The 22,350-nt window shown below is 52.6% G+C and overlaps 2 protein-coding genes across 7 annotated transcripts; one reads left to right on the top strand and one right to left on the bottom strand.

Annotated features, from left to right (window-relative positions):
* Positions 1-333: 333 nt before the first annotated feature.
* On the top strand, positions 334-6,502 carry LOC122387567 (mediator of RNA polymerase II transcription subunit 28-like). Of its 5 annotated transcripts, none has more exons than XM_043377897.1 (5): positions 334-394; positions 1,524-1,627; positions 2,039-2,218; positions 5,000-5,149; positions 5,511-6,502. In XM_043377897.1, exons 2-5 carry the CDS (start codon positions 1,547-1,549, stop codon positions 5,682-5,684), a joined length of 585 nt encoding a protein of 194 aa, XP_043233832.1. In that variant the 5' UTR covers positions 334-394; positions 1,524-1,546; the 3' UTR covers positions 5,685-6,502. The 5 variants fall into 5 exon arrangements, with proteins under 5 accessions (XP_043233832.1, XP_043233831.1, XP_043233830.1 ...); XM_043377896.1 differs by having other exon boundaries at positions 390-427; XM_043377895.1 differs by lacking the exon at positions 334-394 and adding an exon at positions 478-566.
* On the bottom strand, positions 6,380-22,123 carry LOC122387565 (cyclin-G-associated kinase-like). 2 transcript variants are annotated; one of them, XM_043377887.1, is made up of 25 exons: positions 22,009-22,123; positions 21,483-21,629; positions 21,089-21,210; positions 20,502-20,616; positions 20,022-20,161; positions 19,534-19,659; positions 19,184-19,409; positions 18,711-18,857; positions 18,314-18,593; positions 17,556-17,671; positions 16,771-16,856; positions 15,859-15,981; positions 15,471-15,604; positions 14,867-14,983; positions 14,439-14,540; positions 12,388-12,493; positions 11,884-12,041; positions 11,380-11,573; positions 10,769-10,929; positions 9,956-10,309; positions 9,494-9,707; positions 9,034-9,255; positions 8,491-8,654; positions 8,096-8,269; positions 6,380-7,713 (listed from the first exon to the last, which is right to left on the bottom strand). In XM_043377887.1, exons 2-25 carry the CDS (start codon positions 21,607-21,609, stop codon positions 7,603-7,605), a joined length of 3,819 nt encoding a protein of 1,272 aa, XP_043233822.1. In that variant the 5' UTR covers positions 21,610-21,629; positions 22,009-22,123; the 3' UTR covers positions 6,380-7,602. The 2 variants fall into 2 exon arrangements, with proteins under 2 accessions (XP_043233822.1, XP_043233823.1); XM_043377888.1 differs by lacking the exon at positions 14,439-14,540 and having other exon boundaries at positions 22,009-22,121.
* Between the last annotated feature and the right edge of the window lie 227 nt (positions 22,124-22,350).

Genomic DNA, 22,350 nt, shown 5'->3' with positions numbered 1-22,350 from the left:
TCCCGAGATATATCGAAAAAACTAAAGGGGGGGGGGGCAAAAAAATGCCCCCCCCACCGCCTGGAAGGTTAAGATCTTCATGACCCATCCCCCTGACAGTCACCGCACCCGGTTACAGGCCTGCTCCTATGGGAGCTATTCGCATGGGACGGGTTGCCTTGTGCCCTTCCAGCCGGGAACAGTGGTGGTTGGTGACACGGAGGAGGATTTGACTCAAGATTCCTTACATAAAGGACCACCGAAATGCAAAGGTTCTGATACGCAAATTCCTTCACCAGATAAAAATTCTTCAATATTTTTGCTACCATATTGCATATCAGAATGGCGCAGGAAATACATATATGGCGTGTGGCTCTCTTTCGCGGGCTCCATTATTTTTCATGGAAAACAAATAGTAATCAACTTGAACTGTTTTATCGAATATTATGTAGCTCTTGCTTGTCATCAGAGACATGAGAACTTCCTACTGTTTATAGTGCTTTACATACTCTCGAAATCGTTTTCCGTTTTATGCCTGTTTGGTGCCCCACGACCCCTACGGCTTACTTTGGCCTTACTAACTTTTGGTACTTTTTAAGCACAATCACTATTTGGGGATATAATTTAAGATTGATTTGTGTAGTGAAAACAATACAACTGATTTCCACATTTCTTCCGTGATTTATGTATGCGTGTTGTGTTTAAATAGTCCAACTCATTCATTCATTCATCCATTGGTTTTTTGACTGTAGACCCAGGTTTGAGGTTTACAGTGGCGGATCCAGGGGGGGGGGGCAAAATGGGCATTTGCCCCCCCAAACGGCATGATTTTAACATAATGCCTATGGACGATGCATGGAAAGAATCGATAAATTTTTATGGTTTGCCCCCCCCCCCAAAACTCTGAGCTGGATCTGCCTCTGGAGGTTTATTCACCCATGCTGGTGATATAATGTTGCATTTCTCTCAGAATTAAGGAAAAAAGGAATAACTTACCATTGGTCTTGGTGATAAAACCTCCATCCACATAACATCCCTCCTTGTCCCTGAAGTAACATAGGTAGAGCATTATGAAAACTGGGTGCTCTTCGACCGTGACTGAATGGAACTCTAAAATCTATGCCTGCTTAATTACCTACATGTGTTTAACATGACTGGTTTCAGTTTTGGCAGATGGTAAATTAGAATCATAATTCTATTGAACTTCCCAATTTCAGGCGGTGCTTGTCATGTGACAAGCACTGACACGAGTCAGAGTCAGTGACGAGTCTGAACTACCCTCATACATGGAATTTTGAGGACTGTGTAGTGTGTAGGCCTGCTGGAGCCTGGAATGGATCTTTATTCTAATATTTACTTTAGAGCAGATAATAATATCATCTGATGGCTTCAGTATGTTAGATATTTCAGTCATTAACAATTATTCATCTTCTGTGCTTTTAGTCAATGATAAAGTAAACTTTTTAAAATGACATTTGTATATTGATTCATGCGGGCCTAGCTACAAATGTTTCATGAATTATGATGATATTTCTTTTTCACAGTTAAAAACTGAAACAATATACAAATGGCTTCTTCTGAGAATGGGACAAGTTCTTCAGCCAATGGCCCAAATATGCTTATAGACAACTTGGAAGCAGCTTTTCAGGTGAACTTCATGCTTTTCTAATGGTTGTTTTATCATTTTTATGTGATACTGTTGAGTTGTACTTGTTTCACCAACAAGGCATGACATTTTCATTTTTCATACATGAGTGTATAATGTATATTGCAACGTACACACTTCATTTCACTTTGTTTTATAATCATTTTGACATTATGTTCAAGTCTATAAGAAGGGTAATATTTTCTGTTTGACAGCTGTTAAACATGGTAATTGTTTCCGAGATTCGTACATGGCACCATGATGGAGGGAAGCTAGTTTCCTTTGAGTTTCAATTTATGTTGCTACATATTTTATAGCTAAGGAAGTTTTGACACCCAAACCATGCAAAAGTACTGTGCGCGCTTGCATATGATGAGTAATGTGGCTATTTGTAACACTTATGCCTCTTTTTAGAATTGCTTCAGCATCCTCATCAAGGAGGATAACTTCAATACCCAGGACCGGGAGGACATCCGCTCGCACGCGGAGGCGTCCGTGCTGCAGTTCATGGACTGCGCTCGTCAGGTGGACCAGAGTTTCCTGCAGAAGAGGCTGCTGCTCTCGGCTCACCGGCCTGACTGGATCATCAAGGAGGTGAGCAGGGAGGGGTGGGGCGCGAGCGGGCAGGAGCACTCACCTGTTTAACTCACCTGTTGGGTTTCCTCAGCCTTGCTCTTAGGAGGGGAGTGAGAAGGAGGGAAACCCAAGTCGTTCAGAGACGCGCCAATTCCAAAGAATATAGTTGGACACAAGCTGGGGCCAGTGGGTGGGCCTTGAGTCAGGGAACTGGTGTTGTGCGTCTGCATGTGAATTGTTGTGGAAACTCGACAAGTCGACAAACTCGACTCGTAGTTGGTGCTAATGCTTCACAAAGAAAGAAAGAAAGAGAGAGAAACGGCTGTGAAGTGCAATGCAAATGCTGTCTCATCCGCAAACAAAATGGGTGAATGACATGTGAAGGAAGGCCAGGCATGGTGGGAATGCAGGAATCAGGAGGCAAGTGGTGAATGACTGATTGGAGCTCCATGGCGCATCTGACCCTGTCCTTGCTTGTTAAGAACAGGGCGCATACCATGGGGGGGGGATCCGATGGTTTGACATTATACCGATCGTAATCTGTCATATAACGTAGCAACATTAGACTGAGTAATCGTAAAGTTTCGCGCCCAACACCTCTGCGAGTCCTCCTTTGAATTTCTGCAGGGAGGTTTCTTGCACTAGCCACCCCGGGAGGCTATTCCATTCTTTGACGACTCTGTGTGTGAAGTATCTGGACCTCGCGTCAACATGCGCGCGGATGAGCTTGATCTTGTGTCTGTGACCACGTGTTCTTCCATTTACTTCCAGACTCCACAAATCCTCCGGCGAGATGTGACAGTGTCCATGAAATATTTTCCAGCACTTCAAAATATCAGCACGAAGAAGGCGACCCTGCACAGAAAGTCACCATAGCACGTATCTTTGAGGCCCAGAATGTTACGCGTCCATAGTCTCTGGATTTTCTCTAACTTCTTGAGATCTTGAACATATCCACTGTTCCACACAGATGAAGCGTACTCAATAATGGGCCGTATGTGTGTCTTCCAAATGAACATCATGAAGTCCAGGGGCGGATCCAGAAAATCTCCAAGGGAGGGGCCATTAGAAACCAGGAGGCCCCCCCCCATAATCCCACCTGTTGGAGGCCCCATCTTCCCACTTGTTGGGCCCCCCCCCCAAAAAAAAACTGCGTCTATTGAGCTTATCTAGCTGTTCAGGCAACATCTCAACATCTGTGCAGGCTTGGAGGCCCTCTGTGCAGGTTAGGAGGCCCTGTAAAAGTGGTCATTTCTGTGAGTATAAGAGACCTCCAAGTTATGAAAAGCTTTACCAATCTTCTAACAAAGAAGTCTTCTCAGCTAGTCTTCTAAGAAATAACTAAGTGGGTAGGTTAAAAAAAACTCATCGGATTTCGGCCACTTTATTTTCAGGAGGCCCCCTTTTCAGCTTTTTAACTTTTTAACTTTTTATTTTATTTTTGAAAAAATCGGCCAAGGGGGGGGGCCATGGCCCCCATGGCCCCCCCCCTTGTATCCGCGCCTGATGAAGTCAGGTGATCGGCAGCGAGTAGATCTAAGAAAGTTATGGACAACGCCCCCAGCCTTTCTCGCAGCAAGGGCACAGTGCTCGTGGAATTTTAAACTGTCATCCACGGCGACGCCCAGATCAGTGTAGGCCGAAACGTGCGGTATTTCGGTGCCATTCAATGTGTATGAAATGATGGACTGGGCGTGATATCGGCGCCGAAAATGGAGCACAGCGCACTTTCGTAGGTTAAGCGCCAGCCCCCACGATGTGGCTGTGTCGTACAGTAGGTCGATGTCCCTCTGGAGATCTTCCGCTGTAGACAGAGGGGCTTCTCTGTCCATCTTCATATACACTTTCAAATCATCCGCGAATATCTTGTAGCTACTCGTCAAAGTTGAAGCGATGTTATTTATGTACAATAGGAACAAAATCGGTCCTAGAACGGAGCCCTGTGGTACACCACTCAGCACCTCTGTTGGCTTGCTTGTCGTGTCTTTAACCAGCACTTGCATTTCTCTTCCCACCAAGAAATCATACAGCCAGTCAAGAAGCCTTCCCTGCACAGCGATCAGTCTTAGCTTCTCGAGGAGGATGGCATGACAAACCACGTCGAATGCTTTCGAGAAATCGAACATGATGAGGTCGACAGGATGGCCACAGTCAAGCGCGCTAGTGATTTCATCATAAGTGAGAATCAGCTGGTCCTCCGTGGAGCGACCTGGACGGAAACTAAACTGTTCCTCAGAGAGAATCGCATTTTCGCAGAAGTAATCATAAAGTCCACGGAAGATCAATCTCTCAAGACTCTTACAAGCAACTGACGTCAGTGCAACCGGCCTGTAGTTCTGAGGGTCGTGACGGGAGCCTTTCTTAAAGATAGGCACAATCAGTGATGACTTCCAGGCTCGAGGAAGCTTCCCCTCTAGAAGGGACCGACGGAAGATAATATACAAGGGACTGATGAGGGTATTGGCACAAGACCTCAACAGTCTTGGGTGCAGCCCGTCCAGTCCCATGGCTGAGTTTGGATCTAGACCGGTGAGCAGTGTGCGTACGTCAGAGGGGCCGAACTCGATCTCGCTAAGCACATCCCATCGCGACCCCTTGCGCCGTCACCTGCGCCGTACCGCGTGTCGGTCGGGGCATGCCGCCATTTTATTGCCCTAACTAATCGTTCCTCGCTTTCTGTCGGTTAGGGTGAGCTGACTGCCCCGTTTGTGACCCTGTATGTGCCCCTCTAGCCGTATCGCCGGTCAGGGCTCGCTGTTGTTTGTGGCCCCGCGTCACCTTCCTCTCTGTACTGCTCAGGACACGTTGGACCTGAAGGCCGAGCTGGCACGGAAGGACGAGCTCATCAAGAAGACCCAGGATAAGATCGCCTTCTGGAAGAGCACTCTGGCAGAGGTGCAGCACCCGCGCGGGCCGGCCGACCTGCCCCCGCAGCTGCAGGACGGCCAGGTACAAACGGACGGCGGGCAGGGCACCAGCGGGGCCGGCCGAGAGGGTAGCAGTGGGCCGGTGGGGAGGGGAGCAGAGGACCAGCGGCGGGGATGGCAGCGCGATAGGCGGGTCGGCACTGGGCGGGATGCAGCGGAACGAGACGAGGCCAGAAATCGGGTGGCAGCGGGTTGAGGCTAGGTCGGGTTGCACTGAGCCGGCAGCCTGGTACCCACCGTTCATTGTGACTGACGTCTAGTTCCCCAGGAAAGTGATAGTTTAGGTATGCACGGTGGTAAAGTACGACAGACGATAATGGCCGCCAGAGTGTAACTTTAGTCAGCTATTTTATGCCGGCTGACGACCGTTCCCGTTTTCCCAGCGTGTGCCGACGCCGGGCTCTGCGGGCCTGCCGCCGGGACTGCAGCAGTACCGTCCAATGGGACCGGGCGGCTACATGGCGCGCGGCCCGGCGCCGCCGTTCCCCGGCCACCAGGGCGGCCCTCTGCACGGACACCTCGCCTACCTGGAGAAGACCACCTCCAACATCGCCTAGTGGCCGCCGAGGGCAGAGACCACTGCGAGGCGGGGGGGGGGGGGGGGGAGAGAGTGATATGAACTGTACTGGGCCAGGCCCTGTATTGGGTCGACGTCCAAACACCATGGACTCCGGATACTGGAATGTGGCTGAGGGCGGCAGGACTGACATGATCTCACCGTCCGCCTGCCCATACAGTTCACAGCCAACACGCTATCGCACTGTGGTGAAGCTAACAGTGACTAAGCCCAAAGTCGAACCGGGGTCCCCGCTGACGGACCGTGACTGTCGGCCCGTCGACAGTGGGATCTGTGATTTCACTTGTGCGCATGTGAGACTGCAATGCAGTGAGTTGCAGTGTTCTGAGCTACATTCCACCGGCTTCATCACCAGTCAGAAGACATGGACACTGGACAGCTCTATCTGCCGTGGCAGTGTTCCCGGTCAGCCTTCCAGTCTTGGAGGTGGCACGGAGTGGGCGGAGACGCTCGACTGACAGGACATGGCGATCCGCCCACACCGCCTGGCAGCTGTACCGTCCGGCAGCCAGGTGACGCCTGGACGACCGAGCGGCGGTGTCGCCACCAATAATGTCCCATCAGTGCAGTGATTACTGAAGGTCGTCGCGGACAATGTCCTCTGTAGGAGAGTCCGGACCACGCCGGCCCGCTGGTGGGCAGGCCCCGGCGCCAGGTGTGTGGCGAGAGGCGTGCGCTGCTCATACGGTATATTTCAGGGACGTGTCACGAGGATGGGCCACTGTCTACATACCACACAGAGATAGAGACGCTAGCTACCGGCGACGGCTGCGCCAAATACAGGTCACCGACGCCGTGTGCCGTTATTGGGAGTTGCGCCGCGCCAGGCGAGTTCACAGAGACGGTGAGGGACAGCACTGAAGCCGTTCAGCGAGAGGATAGCTGGCGGAGCTGCGCCGCACGTCACATCCACACCGCACGCCGTCCGCTCGTCACATACAACATTCGTCCGTCCGCACACCGCCTTTCACTCCTACATAGCCACGACTCCGATCGCCGTGGCGACAGACGATTATTGTGACTGGTCCTACGGTCACCCTCTGTGCCCCGTATACGCGGATATGCAGCGCCTGCGCTCACTGCTGGCGACTGGCGTCGTGCATAACAGCTGCTGCCGAGGAGAGGAGGGGCGCGATTCCGTCCCGGGTCCCGCGAAGGGGTTCTCTGGGCGTCGATGGTCAGGGGTCTGATCACTTCAGTGACCTCCAACGAGGTAACACAACCCGCACAAGCTCCGTGTTTCTCGCCCGCCCCGCACTTGCTACAACACAATGGAATTGCTGAATAGTTTGCCAACGGATCACCGTACATCTGTCGGGCCGCGGCGCTACACAGCTCGCGACGGCACCACGCTACACACGGTAAATAATCTATATAAAACAAATAACCACGTCTCGAGTCGACAACACGGCCATCAACTATCCATCGATTAACAGAGCCGACCACGCGAGGAACCGCCCGCAGCGCGACCGGCCTCCCAGCTGACGGGCTGGGCCCTCTTCTCTGACGGGGTGGGCCCTCTCCTCTGACGGAGTGGGCCCTCCCCCTGCAGACGGGGTGGGTCCTCTCCTCAGATGGGCAGGTCTCTCCCCTGCAGCCAGTGGACCCGACCGGCCTGCCCTCAGTCACGGCTCGAACACAGGCTGGAATGATGGTGGCGACTGCTCTGGAGTACAGTGAATACTGCCGCTGGTACAGGCCCGCCCCGCCGCGCCGCGCACACCCATACATAACAACCTCGGCAATGGTCAGAAACAATCTCTAAAACAACGATAATGACTGAGAGATGACGCTCGTATATCACAAAATGAGCGCGCCGGGGGCCCGAAGGCCACTCGGCGGCCCGCTACACTGCACTAGGCTCTACGCACCACTGCGACGGCCGGCGGCGGCGCCGACTAGTGGCCGAACAGATTCTGCTGCGTCTCGTCGTTCTCAAACTCGGAGTACGCGTCGTTCAGCTCCATAAATATCAGCTTGGCCATCTTTTCGTTCTCCGAGCCAGTTTGCTGTAAAAAAAACGGCTGTGAATACAGTGTTGCCATTAACATATGGATGTGATAAGCGACAAAGCCAGCGGTCTGTACAGTGCGGAACAGCCACCTACCATGACAAGCAAATATTAAGTGGAATTTCAACAATGGTATGCATTGTACTCTCAGCCTTCTTCGTATCATCACCCAATACCGTTTCAACGCGGGCTAGGTGGGCTCGTTTGTGACACTTTTTGCTATCAGAATGTATGACTAGTGACATTATATCTCACCGTAAGTGCAAACTGCACACATGTTTTCTGTACCGCCACACTGTCTTTACGGCAATTTCAACCGATCCCTCGCCTCGTCTGGAGGGACCACTCGTGTCCCTGTCCAGCCCCACATCCCGTCTCACCTTGTCTGGATGTACCGCCAGACAGGCCTTGCGGTACATCTTTTTGACGTGCGTGGGCGTGACGAGCTGGTTCATCTGGCACTCCTGCCACCGGCAGCCGTCCCAGATCACCTTGTGCATGCTGCACAGCAGCGCGCGGATGTTGCGCTGCTTGCCCTCGGTCCAGTTCACAATCTGAGAGCAGAGCAGTGACCGTCAGATATTGGATGGGTGCTCAGACCACAGTTACTATCCGACGGACCCACTACAAAAGTGATTCACAAATATCAATCACGTGGAAAAAATATACCCCCACACCCATGTTCACCGACAGTCAAAAGCACGGATAACCGTATACATTTAGAACCAAAACAGTGAGTGTAACAACTCCTAATATCCCTCCCGATCACACGCACCTTCAGCTTGTCGGGGTCCATCTCCTTGGCCATGTCGGCCTTCTTCATTTCGTTGATGGTCTTTGGGCCGGCGTCCTGTTTGGGTGTGAAGTTGAACCCCTGGGAGCCGAGCAGGTCCCCGAAGGTGTCGGCCGAGACCTTCTGCCGCCCGCCGGTCCCGGTCGCTGCACAGAACAGAACGGCGCCGTCAAAAGGCGCCGCCGCTCACAGACCGGGGAACGCGGAGCGAATGGCACACATTGCACACTTGCTGCAGGTGTGAAAACCACAGAATACATAGTCACCTCGTGTCAGCCGGATCAGCTTAGGGAGTAAACCATACTCGCGTAATGCCCGTCTATTTAACACAGCAACTCCGCTCCTGCCCCACCTGAGAACTAACCCTGGCCGTCGCCGGCTCGCCAGTCGGCGCCGAGCACTCGCCACCCGACCCTGCAGTATCATGTCTTCGGCGAGCGTCGGCCGGCGCGGCGACTCGGCTAACCTCTACCTGACCCTAGCCCTAGCCTTTCCCCTCCCCATATCCTCCATCCTTCCACTGACCGTCGTCGGGTTTGTTCGCCGCGTCGAAGGCGCTGCGCGAGTAGTTGGGTCGGGCGGGCCCGGCGGCCGGCTGCTGCGGCGGCTGAGCCCCGGCCCAGCCGCCCGGCTGGCCGTTGGTGGCTGTCCCGGCCGGCCGCGGCGGACGGGCCGCGTGGTGTGGCGAGCCCGCCGGCGACGGCTGGCCCCAGGTGGGCGTCGGGCCGCGCGCTCCGCCCAGGTTACCTGGACACACGGATCACGCAACAGGTCAGGCGGCAAGAGCACACCAAATGCTGGCACAAAATAGCAGTCCATCGAGGAGAGCGAAGTCCTATCGGTATGGCCGAAAGCCGAGGCAAAATCTACGACCAAGCAAGTTGTTCTAGCTTGCGCAAAGGAAGCACTAGCGTAGACACAACCCTAGTCCCCTCCCGCCTAGTTCCCGTCCCCGCCCCGTTCTCTCCGTCCCCCGTCCACTGACCGAGGTCGGCGAAAGGATCCCGGACGGGCGACTGCTGCTGCTGGAGTGGCGGCTGGCCGGCGGCCGTGCGCAGGTTCGGCTGCGACGCGTTCCGGTGCATGGCGCTGGCGGCCGGCGCCGTCAGCGTGCTGCCCCAGTCGCCCATCAGGTCACCGTCGGCGGCCGCCTGCTGACGGAAGTTGCCCGTGCTCGACGACTGGTGCAGCGGAGACGCCTGTCGGACGCGAAGCGGGGACGGGTTAGCTGCTGGGATAGCAGAAGGCATGACAGAGGCAGAGTGACGCCGTGACGGTCCGTGACAGAGCGTGGCAGAATCATTTTGCGTTAAATCATGGCAGCAGCACAAAAGCAACGCTAAATAGAACACTGGTCAGAAACTACCACCGACAGATTTTGCTGCTAAGGATGTTTATCAAGTTCATCTATTGTACGACGACACTGATTTAGCGAACGCATGCTCACCTGCGCGGGCGGCGCCAGGTTGGGTGCCGGCGTGTTGAGTCCGAACGGATCGAACATGTTGGAAGAGGTGGTCGGTGCAGCCGGAGCGGGGGCGGGGTCGGCGGCGGGCGGGCCGCCGCCGAACAGCAGGTCCACATTGGACGGCGGCGGCGGCTGGGCGGCGGCGCCGGCCGCTGTTGCAGCCGTCTCTCCCAGGCCCAGCAGGTCGATGCCCTGGCTGACCTGCTCGGTCTGGGTGGGGGCGGCGCCGTCGGTGGAGGTGCCCAGGTCGAGCAGCGCCTGCTCGGGGGGCCGGCTCCGCGGCGGCAGCTCCGGAGGCTCCTCGTCGTCCGATAGCTCTGTCGGCGCTGCCACCTGCCGGCCCGGATCGGAAACAATGTCACACTCAGCTACTGACGCCACAACACAGCATGCCCCCCTGCCGGGCGGGATCGGAAACACTGTCAGACTCGCTCCCTTCACTTCTAACACAACGGCAGACACGCTAAACTGAATGTGCGGTGTGGCAGATAAGGATGGACCTGGACATCACACAGACGAAAGTACAACTGCTTAGCTTTTCACTAGCTGAGGCTGAAGACGGAATGAGTAGTTAAGGATCAGAGAACGCTCCATTTACCTGTTCGGGTTTCTGCCAGCTAAGGCTGGAGATGAGGATCGATAAGTGATCCAGCGCTTCGTACCTGTTCGGGTTTCTGCTAGTTGAGGCCGGAGCTAAGGTGTGGTAGGTAAGAACACGGTACCTGTTTGGATTTCTGCCAGGTTAGGCTCGATATGAGGACGTGTTGTGTATAAGAAGCTGGCCAACAGTACCTGCTCCGGTTTCTGCCAATTGAGGCCGGAGATGATGTCGGCTGGCGGCCTCCGCTGCGGGCCCGGACTGGAAGAGGGCGCCGCGGCTGTGCCCGGCGGCGGCGGACGGGCCGGGGGTGGCGGCCGCGCCGGCCGGCCCAGCGCCATCTCACGAACATCGGCTGTCCGGAGAACGGGGACACAATCAGCAACTGCTCAGAGCGGTCAGCGCTAATGCATCAGAATCTTCAGCGCCACACTTCAGTAAAAACAACAGGCCAAGTCTCCAGCAGGTCTGCCGTATAAAGGCAAAATCCATTATGTTTCGGTGACCTCTGACCTGAGGTAATGGCCTCTGACCCGACATAATGGTTTTTGCCTTTGCACGGCAGAGGTGTACTCCAGTCCACATTCCACTAAGTCTAACAAGAACGTGGACTCATTTTTTTCGAACTACCTCATGACCATGACGAACTAACGTCAGTATATGAGTAATTCCCTAAAGGTAAAGAACTATATTGCGGTCATCGCTCAGCTCAGTTGTGTTGCGTATACATAACAAACTTGTAACCTTGTTATATTCATGTATGAAACCCCAAACGAAATACGTTCCCGGAGGCTGCGCCACTGACCGAATCTGTCCAGGGTCTCCTCCATCTCCGTGCGGTTGGCGAACAGCACGTCGGGCGTGTTGTCGGCCGGCCGGGCGCCGCTCCAGGGTAGCGGGAAGCGCGCCTGTTTCTCCGTGTCCGAGACGAACACGTTGACGGTGGTGACGAACTGCGGCGGGTACCGGTCCGGCTCGGTCACGTCGTCCAGCTCACACCTGCGGCCGGGGAGGGAGCCGTCAGACGCACAGATACGGGGGAGGCGGCCGGGTAGGGGTGGGGTGGAAATGCGTATTTAACAATTAAATGAAACCTCTACACGAGCAGTTCATGGATTTGTTTAGGTCATTGTTCAGGCACTGCCACGCTGCAAAGGCACGAATGATGTTTCTACCATGTCTAGAACAAGCCCTCTTTACACAATCCCACACAGTCATTATAAAGTAATTACGATAACCAACAAAGCATTGCCCAGTGACCCGCGGTGCTGCCTCGCCGTTTCACGCTCACGCACCAACCACGGCTCACCTGGCGAAGCGGATGCTGGTCTCCTCCTCGTCCACGAAGCCGGTGTGGAACTGCAGCTGGGCGATGCGCACGCCCGTGACGCGGCCCATGACGCGGCGCGCGTGGTACACCACCACCGTCACGTCGCCGCACAGGCTGAGGTTGACGGGCAGCACCACCTGTCCGGCACGGGGAGTACTGATTACAGTACTAGTCTGTAGTCTGTACTGAGTACAGAGGACTCATACATTGCGGCACACAGGCTGAGGTTGACGGGCAGCACCACCTGTCCGGCACAGAGCGTTGTGAGTGTAGAGGACTCATACAAGCGACAGCGCGGCACACAGGCTGAAGTTGACCGGCAGCACGACCTGTTCGGTACAGAGTATACTGAGTACAGAAACCCATACACTACTGGGGCTACTACTGGCAAGAATTGGAGACGGAGGACGATACCGAACCGGCCGCCCGCCTCAGTCGTCACCTGGTGCCTCCCTCGTCGTCCGGCGCTGCCCGTAACCTCACCTTCCTGTCTGCCGGGTTGAAGTGGCGCAGGTTCTCGTAGTCCTGTAGCGTGCTGACGATGATCTCGCCTCCCTGCCAGATCTCCACGTACGGACGGCAGCCGTCCCTGCGGAGCAGCGAGCCAACTCAGAGGGACGGCCGGCACAGGCCGACGGACCGGGGGCTCCACACCGGGCTCTGGCTCAGGACATTTACCCACAGCAGAAACCGATCGTCTCAAAATATTGTCAGATACTATACATCTGAAAACCCATAAACATACCAGAAGCATGTGGGATAAAATGATGGTCGAACGCTATTTTGCACGTGAAGCCACAAAGCTGCAGAGATGAAGAAAAGAGAAGGAAAATACTGGCTGCAGAAGCAATGTTTAGGATTGAATTAGCAACTGGCAGTTCAAGCAAAAACAAGCAATCGAAAGCCCTTCAAGCAGCTAGTTTATTAGGGTAGTCAATTTAAATACAATCATTTATAAAACACAACACGCGAAAAATACAAATTTACATAAGTGGGCTTGGGTTTGCATCGTAGGTAAGCAAAGACGAATATTGTTAGAGTGTTAGTCGTGTTTTATCTGTGCTGTCGAAAGTATGTACCCGGAGCCCCTCAAACTGGTGTCCCTTACCACGGTACCGCAAGCTAACACAATATCCCCCAAATATCGTACGATACGACCATGCCAGAAAGACCCCCAAGCCAGTTGTTATCAACTGCTGGCTGAATAATGAGTGCACCAGTCATCTGACCGACGTGTTAACACAAAACAACACACACAACACTTGCAGACTGGAAATAGCCCCAACATGACCGGGTGTACCGAACTGAGGCGGAAGGAGGACCAGAGAGATCGCCCTTTTGACGATCAAGGATCTGAAAAACTTGATCGGATGATATCACTGAAGCGATCTGGCCGCTCTGTAATAGATGGTGATATAGTAAATTGGCTTGGTAATTGAGGTGATACTGGCGCCTCCATGTCTTGCGTCTTGCTCCGACATGGCGTTTTCCTCCATGTCTTGCTAATAAAGCTATTAGCAATAGCAAGACTGTAACGAAAAACTTGTTATCAAAGCTAATACGGTTGTGGTATCTGGACCGGGCCGTGCCGGTTGCCTTGCAATTTTGAGTGGTTAAATACAGGGTGTCCAGAAAAAACGGATACTATTATTTTTTGCTGTAATTCCGAAAATAAACACCTTACATTTTAAAATGGCACATGCTTGTATTCGCAAAAATATGGCAAAACAGACAGCAGGCGCCACATGGCATATGAACTCTTTGGTTAGTCGCGGCAGCTCCTCAAAGTAGATACTCAATGTGAGCGGCCTTCCGGCGGATCAGCTCCAGCACTAGCACAGTCTGCAGGTGACTGATGGTCATGTTGACCATCTCGGAGGGCAGACAGACAACTTTCCGACGACGCATTACAGTGCTCATGAGTTTTGCCAAATCTTGCACTATGAGCACACGAAGTTGGAACAAAATCGGCACGTGCGTTAATGAATGCGACTTAATTTTCGTAGTATCTTTTTTTTTTCTGGACACCCTGTATAACTGTATGAATTAATTCTTATGATGTTGATAAACTCGAGTCGACAGTCGACAGTGATAAATTCAACGACAAACAGCGACCCACGCAGAAAAGCTGGACATTTCAACAGGATATATTCAAATGACATGGCGTGGTCTTAACCCTGCAGAGGGCTTAGCCACCGGTGCTAAAACACCATTGAGATCCAGCATCACCCCAGTAACGGGTGTCCCAGAGTGAGCGCAGTGCGCACCCCACCCAGGTGCGAACCACCAGCTCCACTCCACAATCCTCACAAGCCACAGGGTGCACACGGGGATCTAGCGCTGCTAGCACGGCGGGCACGGCGGGGCGCGCCCAGCTGCTGCGGACAGGACTAGCACTCAGGCCGGCTCTCTGCTGCGAACGAGGCGGCGAGGCTGGCAGGGCGGACAGGGCTCACAGCACGGCACGGCACGGCAGACTACGCCCCAAAGAGGGGCGGAGGAGGCGGACAGAGCGGGAGAGGCGGCGCACTCACGAATGCATCTGCTCGGCATAGGTCATCTCCTCGTACAGCGCCGGGCCCATGTACTCGAACGGGTGGCCCTCGACACTGGACCAGAAGGCGCCCAGGACGCGGCTGCGGCCAGGCCAGAGCGGGGAGCCTGAGCGGCGCGGCCGCGTCAGGCTGGACGGACCGGCGCGACGACCCATCGGCGGCACACGCGCCACGACTACCCGCACCCCAGAGACCACGGCAGAAAGAGAACCGCGAGAAACGACTAAACCGATCGGCACGCGGGCCAGCGAATCGGCCGAACGAATTAAAACAAGAACAGGCAAATCGACAAATGAATTTGAAAGCGAGTTTGAGGTTACGAATGAAAAACACCTATCGCCGTATCGCGGCCGCCGGAGACCGCTCACCAGACCGGCGGCGGCTGTCGAACAGCGAGTCTGACTGACCTGAGTTTGGTGAAGAGCGGCACCGGCTGCAGCGTGATGGAGGTGAGCGTCACGGGCTGGAGGTGCGGCACCTTGGGCTCCGGCCCGACCACCATACGGCGCATGTAGCCCAGGTACCTGCCGTCGATTGGCGAGGCAGGGGTGCGAATTACAACGGCAGACGAAGTGGGCGCCTCGGGCAACTGCCGAGGACGCGTCGGCGTGAAATCGTACTCACATAGATATTGCGCTCGTCGACCAAACCCGAGGAACAGAAATTGCAATTCCAATGGGCGAGCTAGCTATTTGCATAATTTGCATGATTTGATTCTAGGAACACAACACTGCTTCATAGTATTATGAATCCTGCATTTAATTATGTAAAAGTCGCGACGATATGAATTGATTAACCTCGAGCGCAACAGTAATGAGGCGAAGTGCCGGGCTCGGGTTAAAATACCTATGTATTTATTCATACAATTTAAATAATTTCATCACAAAACAATTTTGAAACACATCAAAGATGATCAACAAGACTAGTCGAAATCTAACTAGATGGTGCATTAGAGCAGAGGATGATTCGCCCACAACTCAAGCATGCCAGTGCAGCGTACGCGTCACTGACCTGATTTGGGAGGGCGTCAGGCCGGGCGGACACCGCTTCACGGCGAACAGGTTCAGACCCTGCTCGGGCGACGTGAAGAACTGGCAGAACATGAACAGGGAGGACAGCAGGGTGGCCGACGTGGCCTTGCCGTCCTGGGGACAGACACGGACGGGGCGTCACGGTCAGCGGCGCAGGGCGGGTCCACGGGACCGCGACAAACGTCAATATTTCCCCGACGACAAGAGCCGTCGACAAATGGCGTCCGGTTACGACGCAAAGTTCGCCGATCTACCGGTTCGTCGGGGTTGCAGCGCGGCCCGAATGACATTAAGCAGTCATGTTACTAATGGAACGGTTGTTTTCTGGCGTTTATGAGGGACAATAATTGAGGCGTCGGCGTCCTTACGATGCAGTGCACTGCGCAGACGTTGTGTGTGTCCTTGCTGAGGTAGGCGTACATGTCCTGGCAAAGCCAGTACAGAGCGAAGATGGTGGGTGCTCGGCCCGGGTGGCACGTCTTGTCCACCACCTGTGGGCACAGAAATCATGTCGGGTGGTACTCTGCGGACTAGGAAGTGCATCAGACAACGCGCTGGAGAAGGGAAACACGGGCAATGATGAGATGATGCTCCAGACTAACACACAGCAGATCAATCAGGTGGCAACCCTACCTCAGGCTGTCCCTGAATCCGTCCCATCTGTCCCACCTCGCAACCATCCATCGGTCGCATCGGATTCTAACCCGACGCGACCTCTAATAAATCAGTGGCGACTAGCGGTGGAAATGAAAAATGTCCAGCGTCGGATCACGAACCGTTACAGCCCCGTCACCGAGAACAGCCAGCCGACCAAGCCGTGATTTATGATAGCAGCCCAGACTCCCCACATTGATCGGATGAAGACCATGGGGCGCAATAGATACGAAATTGTGGAATTTAAAACGAGACTCAACATAACCTACCACAAAAGTTGGCGTCAAAATCGCGCAAAGTAATTTTAAGCGATGAACTGCATTGTAAAACGCATCCATTTAGTGGAAAAACTATAAAGACAACAGCTAAGAAGATGATACAGTAAATTGTAAAAACACTCACTAAGAAAAGAATACTCGTATGTTATGCGATGATTCTATCATCAGTGAAACAGCTTGACTGCCAGCTACTGTTATGGGCCTCTTATCTATTCTGAGGTTACATGCACGCAGCCATGGCTCACTATGTTCTGTTTGAGCAGAACGCAACACCCCCCATCCCTCAGCCACACACACTACACCGGTCCGCTGCCCGCCGTGCCCCAGCGGCCCGCACTCTCCGGTTACCTTGGTGGGGAATTTGGCCGGGTTGTAGGTGCGTCCCGATATGTTGTAAACACAGTAGTGGCCCGGGTGTCGGCTGTCGAGCAGCGCTGCCGCCGGCCGGCACAGAGGCGAGACGCGTCAGTGGGTCAGCCGTGGAGGGCACACACACACACAGGTCACACGCACGGTACATACATGGACGGGAGACCGGACACCAAGTACAGTTCACTCTACAGTCGGCGGGTCGGCCACGGCGAACACACACACAAAAACACACACATGCACATAGACGGCTGCAGGATACCATACAAATTTAACGTTAAGTGATAAAAGGGAAACATATTTAAGATAAGCAAGTACCTAGATCACAAAGGGAAATACGATGTTTATCGGAAAGCCAGAGGGCGACAAACAAAGACGACGCACTGTCACAAGTGAACCATTGTTCAGAAAACGACACACATTACCAGCCAGGTCAGCCAAGACAATCACACCCAATCTCATCATTTCACTTTCCGCCCCGTTACATTTCACCGCACTCCAGTGCCCCCGTCCGAGAGGGTGAAACTGCAGAGGACTATCGCTGAAACCGACCAGAATTCCGACAGTGCTACCACCCACCTCGGCTGACTACAACCGCCGTCCGGCACTAACGCACTGGCACAGCCGTCATCCGGCACTACTTTACTCAAGGAACAGCCACCGCGAGACACTAGCGAACGGCCAGCGTCCGGCAGTAGCGTTCTGGAACAGCCGCCCTCCGGCACTATTGCTCAGTAATGCCGCCGTCCATTCGGCCCACTCACCCCTCACGTCCTCCAGGTGATTCCGGTAGGCGGACTCGATGCCCTCGGCGGGGTACGACATCACGATCAGCCGAGACGTGACGTAGCTGATGTCCAGGTCACGGTTACCCATCGACCTGGCACACAGATACACACGATAAAGTAGTGAAGATGTCACGGTTATCAATCAACAGACATACATTTATGGAATATGTGACTACGCTGACTCTGACATTCAATCGCTGCAGTTGAAATCGATACGTCCCAGCATCGGTTAGCAACAAGTGACTCACTAGGGGCAAATACAAGACACGATACTGCCGACGTGCTATTGCACTTAACAGCCAACTGCAGATCGCTATCAGGCTGAGACTCAGGATAAATCATCCGCAATCCTCGGGGCCCCCACCACCCCCACTGCCGGGGCGGGGAACGCGATCAGCGGGCGACCTTGAACACGACCGTGTCCCAGCCAACCAGGAAAGTTCCCCGCCCGCCGCACATTCCGCTCACTGGCGGAAAAAAAAACGAACGAAACGACACCCTGCATACCATTCCGTAAAAGACAGCAAAACGGTATCCGGTCCTCAATTGCTACTAATACATAACATGAGACTTCATTAAAAATAAAAACACATTAAAACCATCACACAATCCAACAAGGATATTAAGAATAAGAAACAAGATGGGGTGCTTTTTAAACCCCTTTCAGGACGTGTTCATATATGTTCAAAGATGGTCATTCATCCAGATGTATTCCCAACACCAGCCTCACTTACGATTGCACTGTTTGCATGACATTCTTGGAGGTGTCGACGATGTTTTTGAACAGGTTGCCGGCGCCACCGCGGAGCGACGAGAACAGTCCGGCGGCCTGGCCGGAGGACCCGGCAGAGGCCCCGGCGGCGGCCGGCGGCGCCTGCTGCTGCTGCTGCGGGGGCGGCGGCCGGGCCGGAGAGCCCTGCGGCGCGCTCTGCTGGGCAGGCCGCGGCGGAGCGGGCGCGGCCCGCGCCGGCTGGGGGCTGCCCTGGACCGGGGCCCCCGCAGCGCCCGCTCCACCTGATAGAACAGGAAATATTCAGAATAATGCGTAACAATTATAATCCACATATGAATGAAAACGATTACAGCTCAATTAAAAATAGAATCAAACCCATGTGTGGGCGCGGCTCTCACCGGGACCGCCGGAGGTGTCGATTTTGGCGCCTTTCAGGTGAAGCGGCTCCTTGAGCGGCAGGTCGAACGACTCTCCGATGGCCACCAGTCGCTCCAGAACGTCCGAGATCGTCATACGCTCGCCCGGGTCCACCTTCAGCATCCCGCCTGCCGTCCGAAAACATGGTCAATGCTCGACTGATTCAACGACGATAACACATCAGGAAAGCTAAAAAATGTGTGGTTCCAACTTCCAACGATGCACAAGATTTCAGTAACATTTTCTCATTTACAGTGGCATCAGCATTTGATTGAGGTGAATTAAAATTTCATGGAATCGTATCAAATTCAAACGAAACAAAAATGCATCCCTTGATATCAGCCGAATTCGCCATTCATTCACTGAACTCCCACTAAAGGCGGTACTGTTCTTTCATACAGCGTATGGCCGATCAGCTGATCAGCTGAAGTGCGGAGATGAAGTGGCAGCTCACGGATCAGCTGGTGGAAGTGCTGGTACTTGGTGTCGCCCTCCGGTATGGTGTAGTTGCCGTTGATGATGCGCAGCTTGGCCGAGTCCTCGAAGGGGTGCCGGTTGTAGCAGAGCAGGTAGAGTACGCAGCCCAGCGCCCAGATGTCGGCCTGCGTGTCGATCCGGTGGTTGTTCCACGTGTCGAGCATCTCGGGCGCCCGGTACATCGGCGTCGTGTGCTTGGCCATCTGCCGGGCGCCGAGGGGAGGGTCAGTGCCGGGCGAAGCGGCGAGACGGTACGACAGGCGGGGTAGGGGAGGGAACAGGACCGTCCTCTGACAGCAGGCATTGCCGGGATGACCACGCCATTACCTCGTCTTCCAGCAGAGAGCGCTGGATGGCCGACCAAGACGGGTCCGGGTAGTGCATCTGAGTGGTGGCCGAGCCAAAGTCGCACAGCTTGATCAGACCGTCGTCGCCGATCAGCAGGTTCTCGATCTGAGGTAGCAGCAATCCAGAGTTAGAGCAAATGAACACGCAATATAGAGACAGATCCAGAGTTAGAGCAAATGAACACGCAATATAGAGACAGATCACACCACTCAAACACACAACTCTTTGTTGCTAACACCCCAAACAATTATGGCCAGTGGTCATTTTGAGGCCGATAACCCCGAGATCGGTTACGACACGCTGACGAAAAATTGTAATACAATTCGAAAGCTCCAACCCGCACAATTTCTTGTGAATGAGAGTCCCAATTAAGCTATTAACTAAGGCCAGTTATAGCATATTATCAGACATCACATTCACGACATCCCGGTGCTGTAGCAGCTCCCCGTGCTCCCCGATCGACCGACCTTCAGGTCGCGGTGCAGCACGCACGGCTCCTGGCTGTGCAGGTGCTGGACGGCCTTGCACGTCTGGTACATGATCTGGCAGACCTGGTCGGCGGGCAGAGCGCGGCCCGCCAGGCGCAGCACGTCCACCATGTTGCCACCTGCAGAGGCAGCCGGAGTGTGCCAAGAAGGAAGGGTAAACACAACATAAGCACCACACAATAAATGACACTTTCAGGGAACCAGGGGACATAGCCTTAAACCAGCCAACATCACAGAGCAGAATTGCAGCTACAACAGTAACTAGGCCACCGAAAATACAATCAGTTCCTCAATTTTATTAGTATAATAATCATGTAACTATAAATCGAAATAAAAAGAACATTTAAGTGTCTTTCCCAATTAAGTATCAAATTCCAAACACAAACACTGAGTAAGATAATGCTTGCAGAATCCAGGAATGGGCAAAAAGAATTTTCAGACAGATAAGGCAACACAAACCTGTGCAGAGTTCTGTGACAACCAGATACTCATTCCGGCCATGGCCAGACTGAGACTTGTCGATGGCAGCAGCAGTTAGGTAGCGGATGATGTTGGGATGGCCTGACAGCTTTTTCTGAGCATACTGCTAAGGAAATTTAACTTGGCATATACAACATGATTGAAGTAACTTTCACAAAACATACCTAGAGTTTTATGCAAGTCCTAGCCAGACAATGCTTACAAACTGTCAACATGATAGGAAACAGCATAGTCCTGACAAAGCCAGTAACTGTTCAGCAAACTGTTCACTCAATCATTCTTAAAACTTATTTCACATTGGTCTAGCTACCCACTTAGCACTCAGAAGCTGAGTAACTAGACCACTCATCAAGTTCTTGTCCATTTATGATGTTGAAAACAGAAAAGCTACCTGATGACATTTGACATTTTACCTACACATGCTGAGCCAGGACATTACTTAATCACTGACGAAAGTAACTGAATCTGATCTGATCAAAATAACTGAACATCAATGAAAACATACAACTGCAACCAACCACTTAAAGGCCTAAATTTGCTTATACTGTCAACACTCACAAGGATACAAGTAACCCAATCTCTTGTCTTATAACCTTGTCTACATCAGCATCAGAGCTGAGCAGGCGCTTCAGGGCAAAATATTTCCCACTGGTTACTTCTTGAGCGACATAAACAAAAGCAAATCCACCTGAAATGAAAATGTGAAAAGAAGTTGCAACATGTATCAGATCATTTGGAATTTAAACAGGCAATTTCAGTTATCATGAAAGGCATATCACAGTCTACTAATTGTCAAAAGTTAAATAGCATAGCCATTCAAGATTCATGTAAAACACATTGATTAAGACCAAGGCCAGGAGTCTGCCTTTCCTAAAAGCTGTACATAAAATGCACAGCACAGCAGGTGGTAAATGGACACCTCAACAGATGTCTAAGCATGAAGGTAAGTCTCCCACTTACCTTCTCCAATCTGCTTCTTAACACGCATCTTGGCGTTCCCAAGTTCCACGACTTGCCCAACAAATTCATTGTTTTGCACTGTACTTGAATCATTGAAATAATTTAAGGCTGACTTGAACATAGACATTATTAGCAATTACAAAATGCCTGAAGGAAAAAGAAAATTAATTAGCAGATGATGGAACACGAGTCACAAACCAAAAGGGTATTTCATTTTTTGAAATACCCTTTTGCATTTCAAAAAATGAATCAAATTTGACAAATTTGATTTGTCAAGAAAAGTTGGTTTAATATCTAATGACTTAATGGTTCAGCTCATGAGAACTGTTTGAAAAATGAAAACTCGTGCACAAAAAATATCCAGTCAGACACTTGTGGACAAAGCAAACAATAGCTAATAGCAATTAGCATAGGCATGGACTCTGACTTTCAGCTGAGGAAGAGTTCGACTTTACACCAATCACTGGCATATAACACGTACAGCCTTGCACATGAGTGCCAAAACAAAAATGAAAGCCGATATTACCCAGTGTGAACATGTAGGAGCCAGAAAGGTATACACAACTTCAATAATTTTAAGCCCAAGTTCTTCCTAAGCAATTCCTAAGCACATCAATTCAAGACTATATAAGTTCATCAATTAATCCCCGCACAAATCCACACCAACACAGCTGAGTGACGAGTACACAAACAATAGGGGTACCCGTAATGCATAAATAAGTGGTAGCGCATTCGTCCAAAGATGTCAGCTGGCTACAGAATTCGAGCGAATTATTACGCAATATTTCGATTGGACACCACGTGATGCCCACAGTGTATATAAGTGATGCCCTCCAAAGCTTGATGATTTATTTATCAGTAGCCAAAC

Source organism: Amphibalanus amphitrite, unplaced genomic scaffold (genome assembly GCF_019059575.1).
Source record: "Amphibalanus amphitrite isolate SeventyFive unplaced genomic scaffold, NRLGWU_Aamphi_draft 000289F_arrow, whole genome shotgun sequence".
Lineage (NCBI taxonomy): Eukaryota > Metazoa > Arthropoda > Thecostraca > Balanomorpha > Balanidae > Amphibalanus > Amphibalanus amphitrite.
This window is presented reverse-complemented; position numbering and strand designations above follow the sequence as displayed.

What these genes read in the sequence shown, in the direction of transcription:
- LOC122387565 (XM_043377887.1), bottom strand. Translation starts at nt 21,609, where the DNA reads ATGTCTATGTTCAAGTCAGCCTTAAATTATTTCAATGATTCAAGTACA. An exon ending in GCACTTCCACCAGCTGATCC is followed by an intron (nt 18,858 to 19,183) that starts GTGAGCTGCCAC and finishes TTCGGACGGCAG; the next exon opens with GCGGGATGCTGAAGGTGGAC. An exon ending in ACCTGGCGCCGCCCGCGCAG is followed by an intron (nt 9,708 to 9,955) that starts GTGAGCATGCGT and finishes CGCGTCCGACAG; the next exon opens with GCGTCTCCGCTGCACCAGTC.
- LOC122387567 (XM_043377897.1), top strand. Translation starts at nt 1,547, where the DNA reads ATGGCTTCTTCTGAGAATGGGACAAGTTCTTCAGCCAATGGCCCAAAT. An exon ending in ACTTGGAAGCAGCTTTTCAG is followed by an intron (nt 1,628 to 2,038) that starts GTGAACTTCATG and finishes GCCTCTTTTTAG; the next exon opens with AATTGCTTCAGCATCCTCAT. An exon ending in CGCAGCTGCAGGACGGCCAG is followed by an intron (nt 5,150 to 5,510) that starts GTACAAACGGAC and finishes CCGTTTTCCCAG; the next exon opens with CGTGTGCCGACGCCGGGCTC.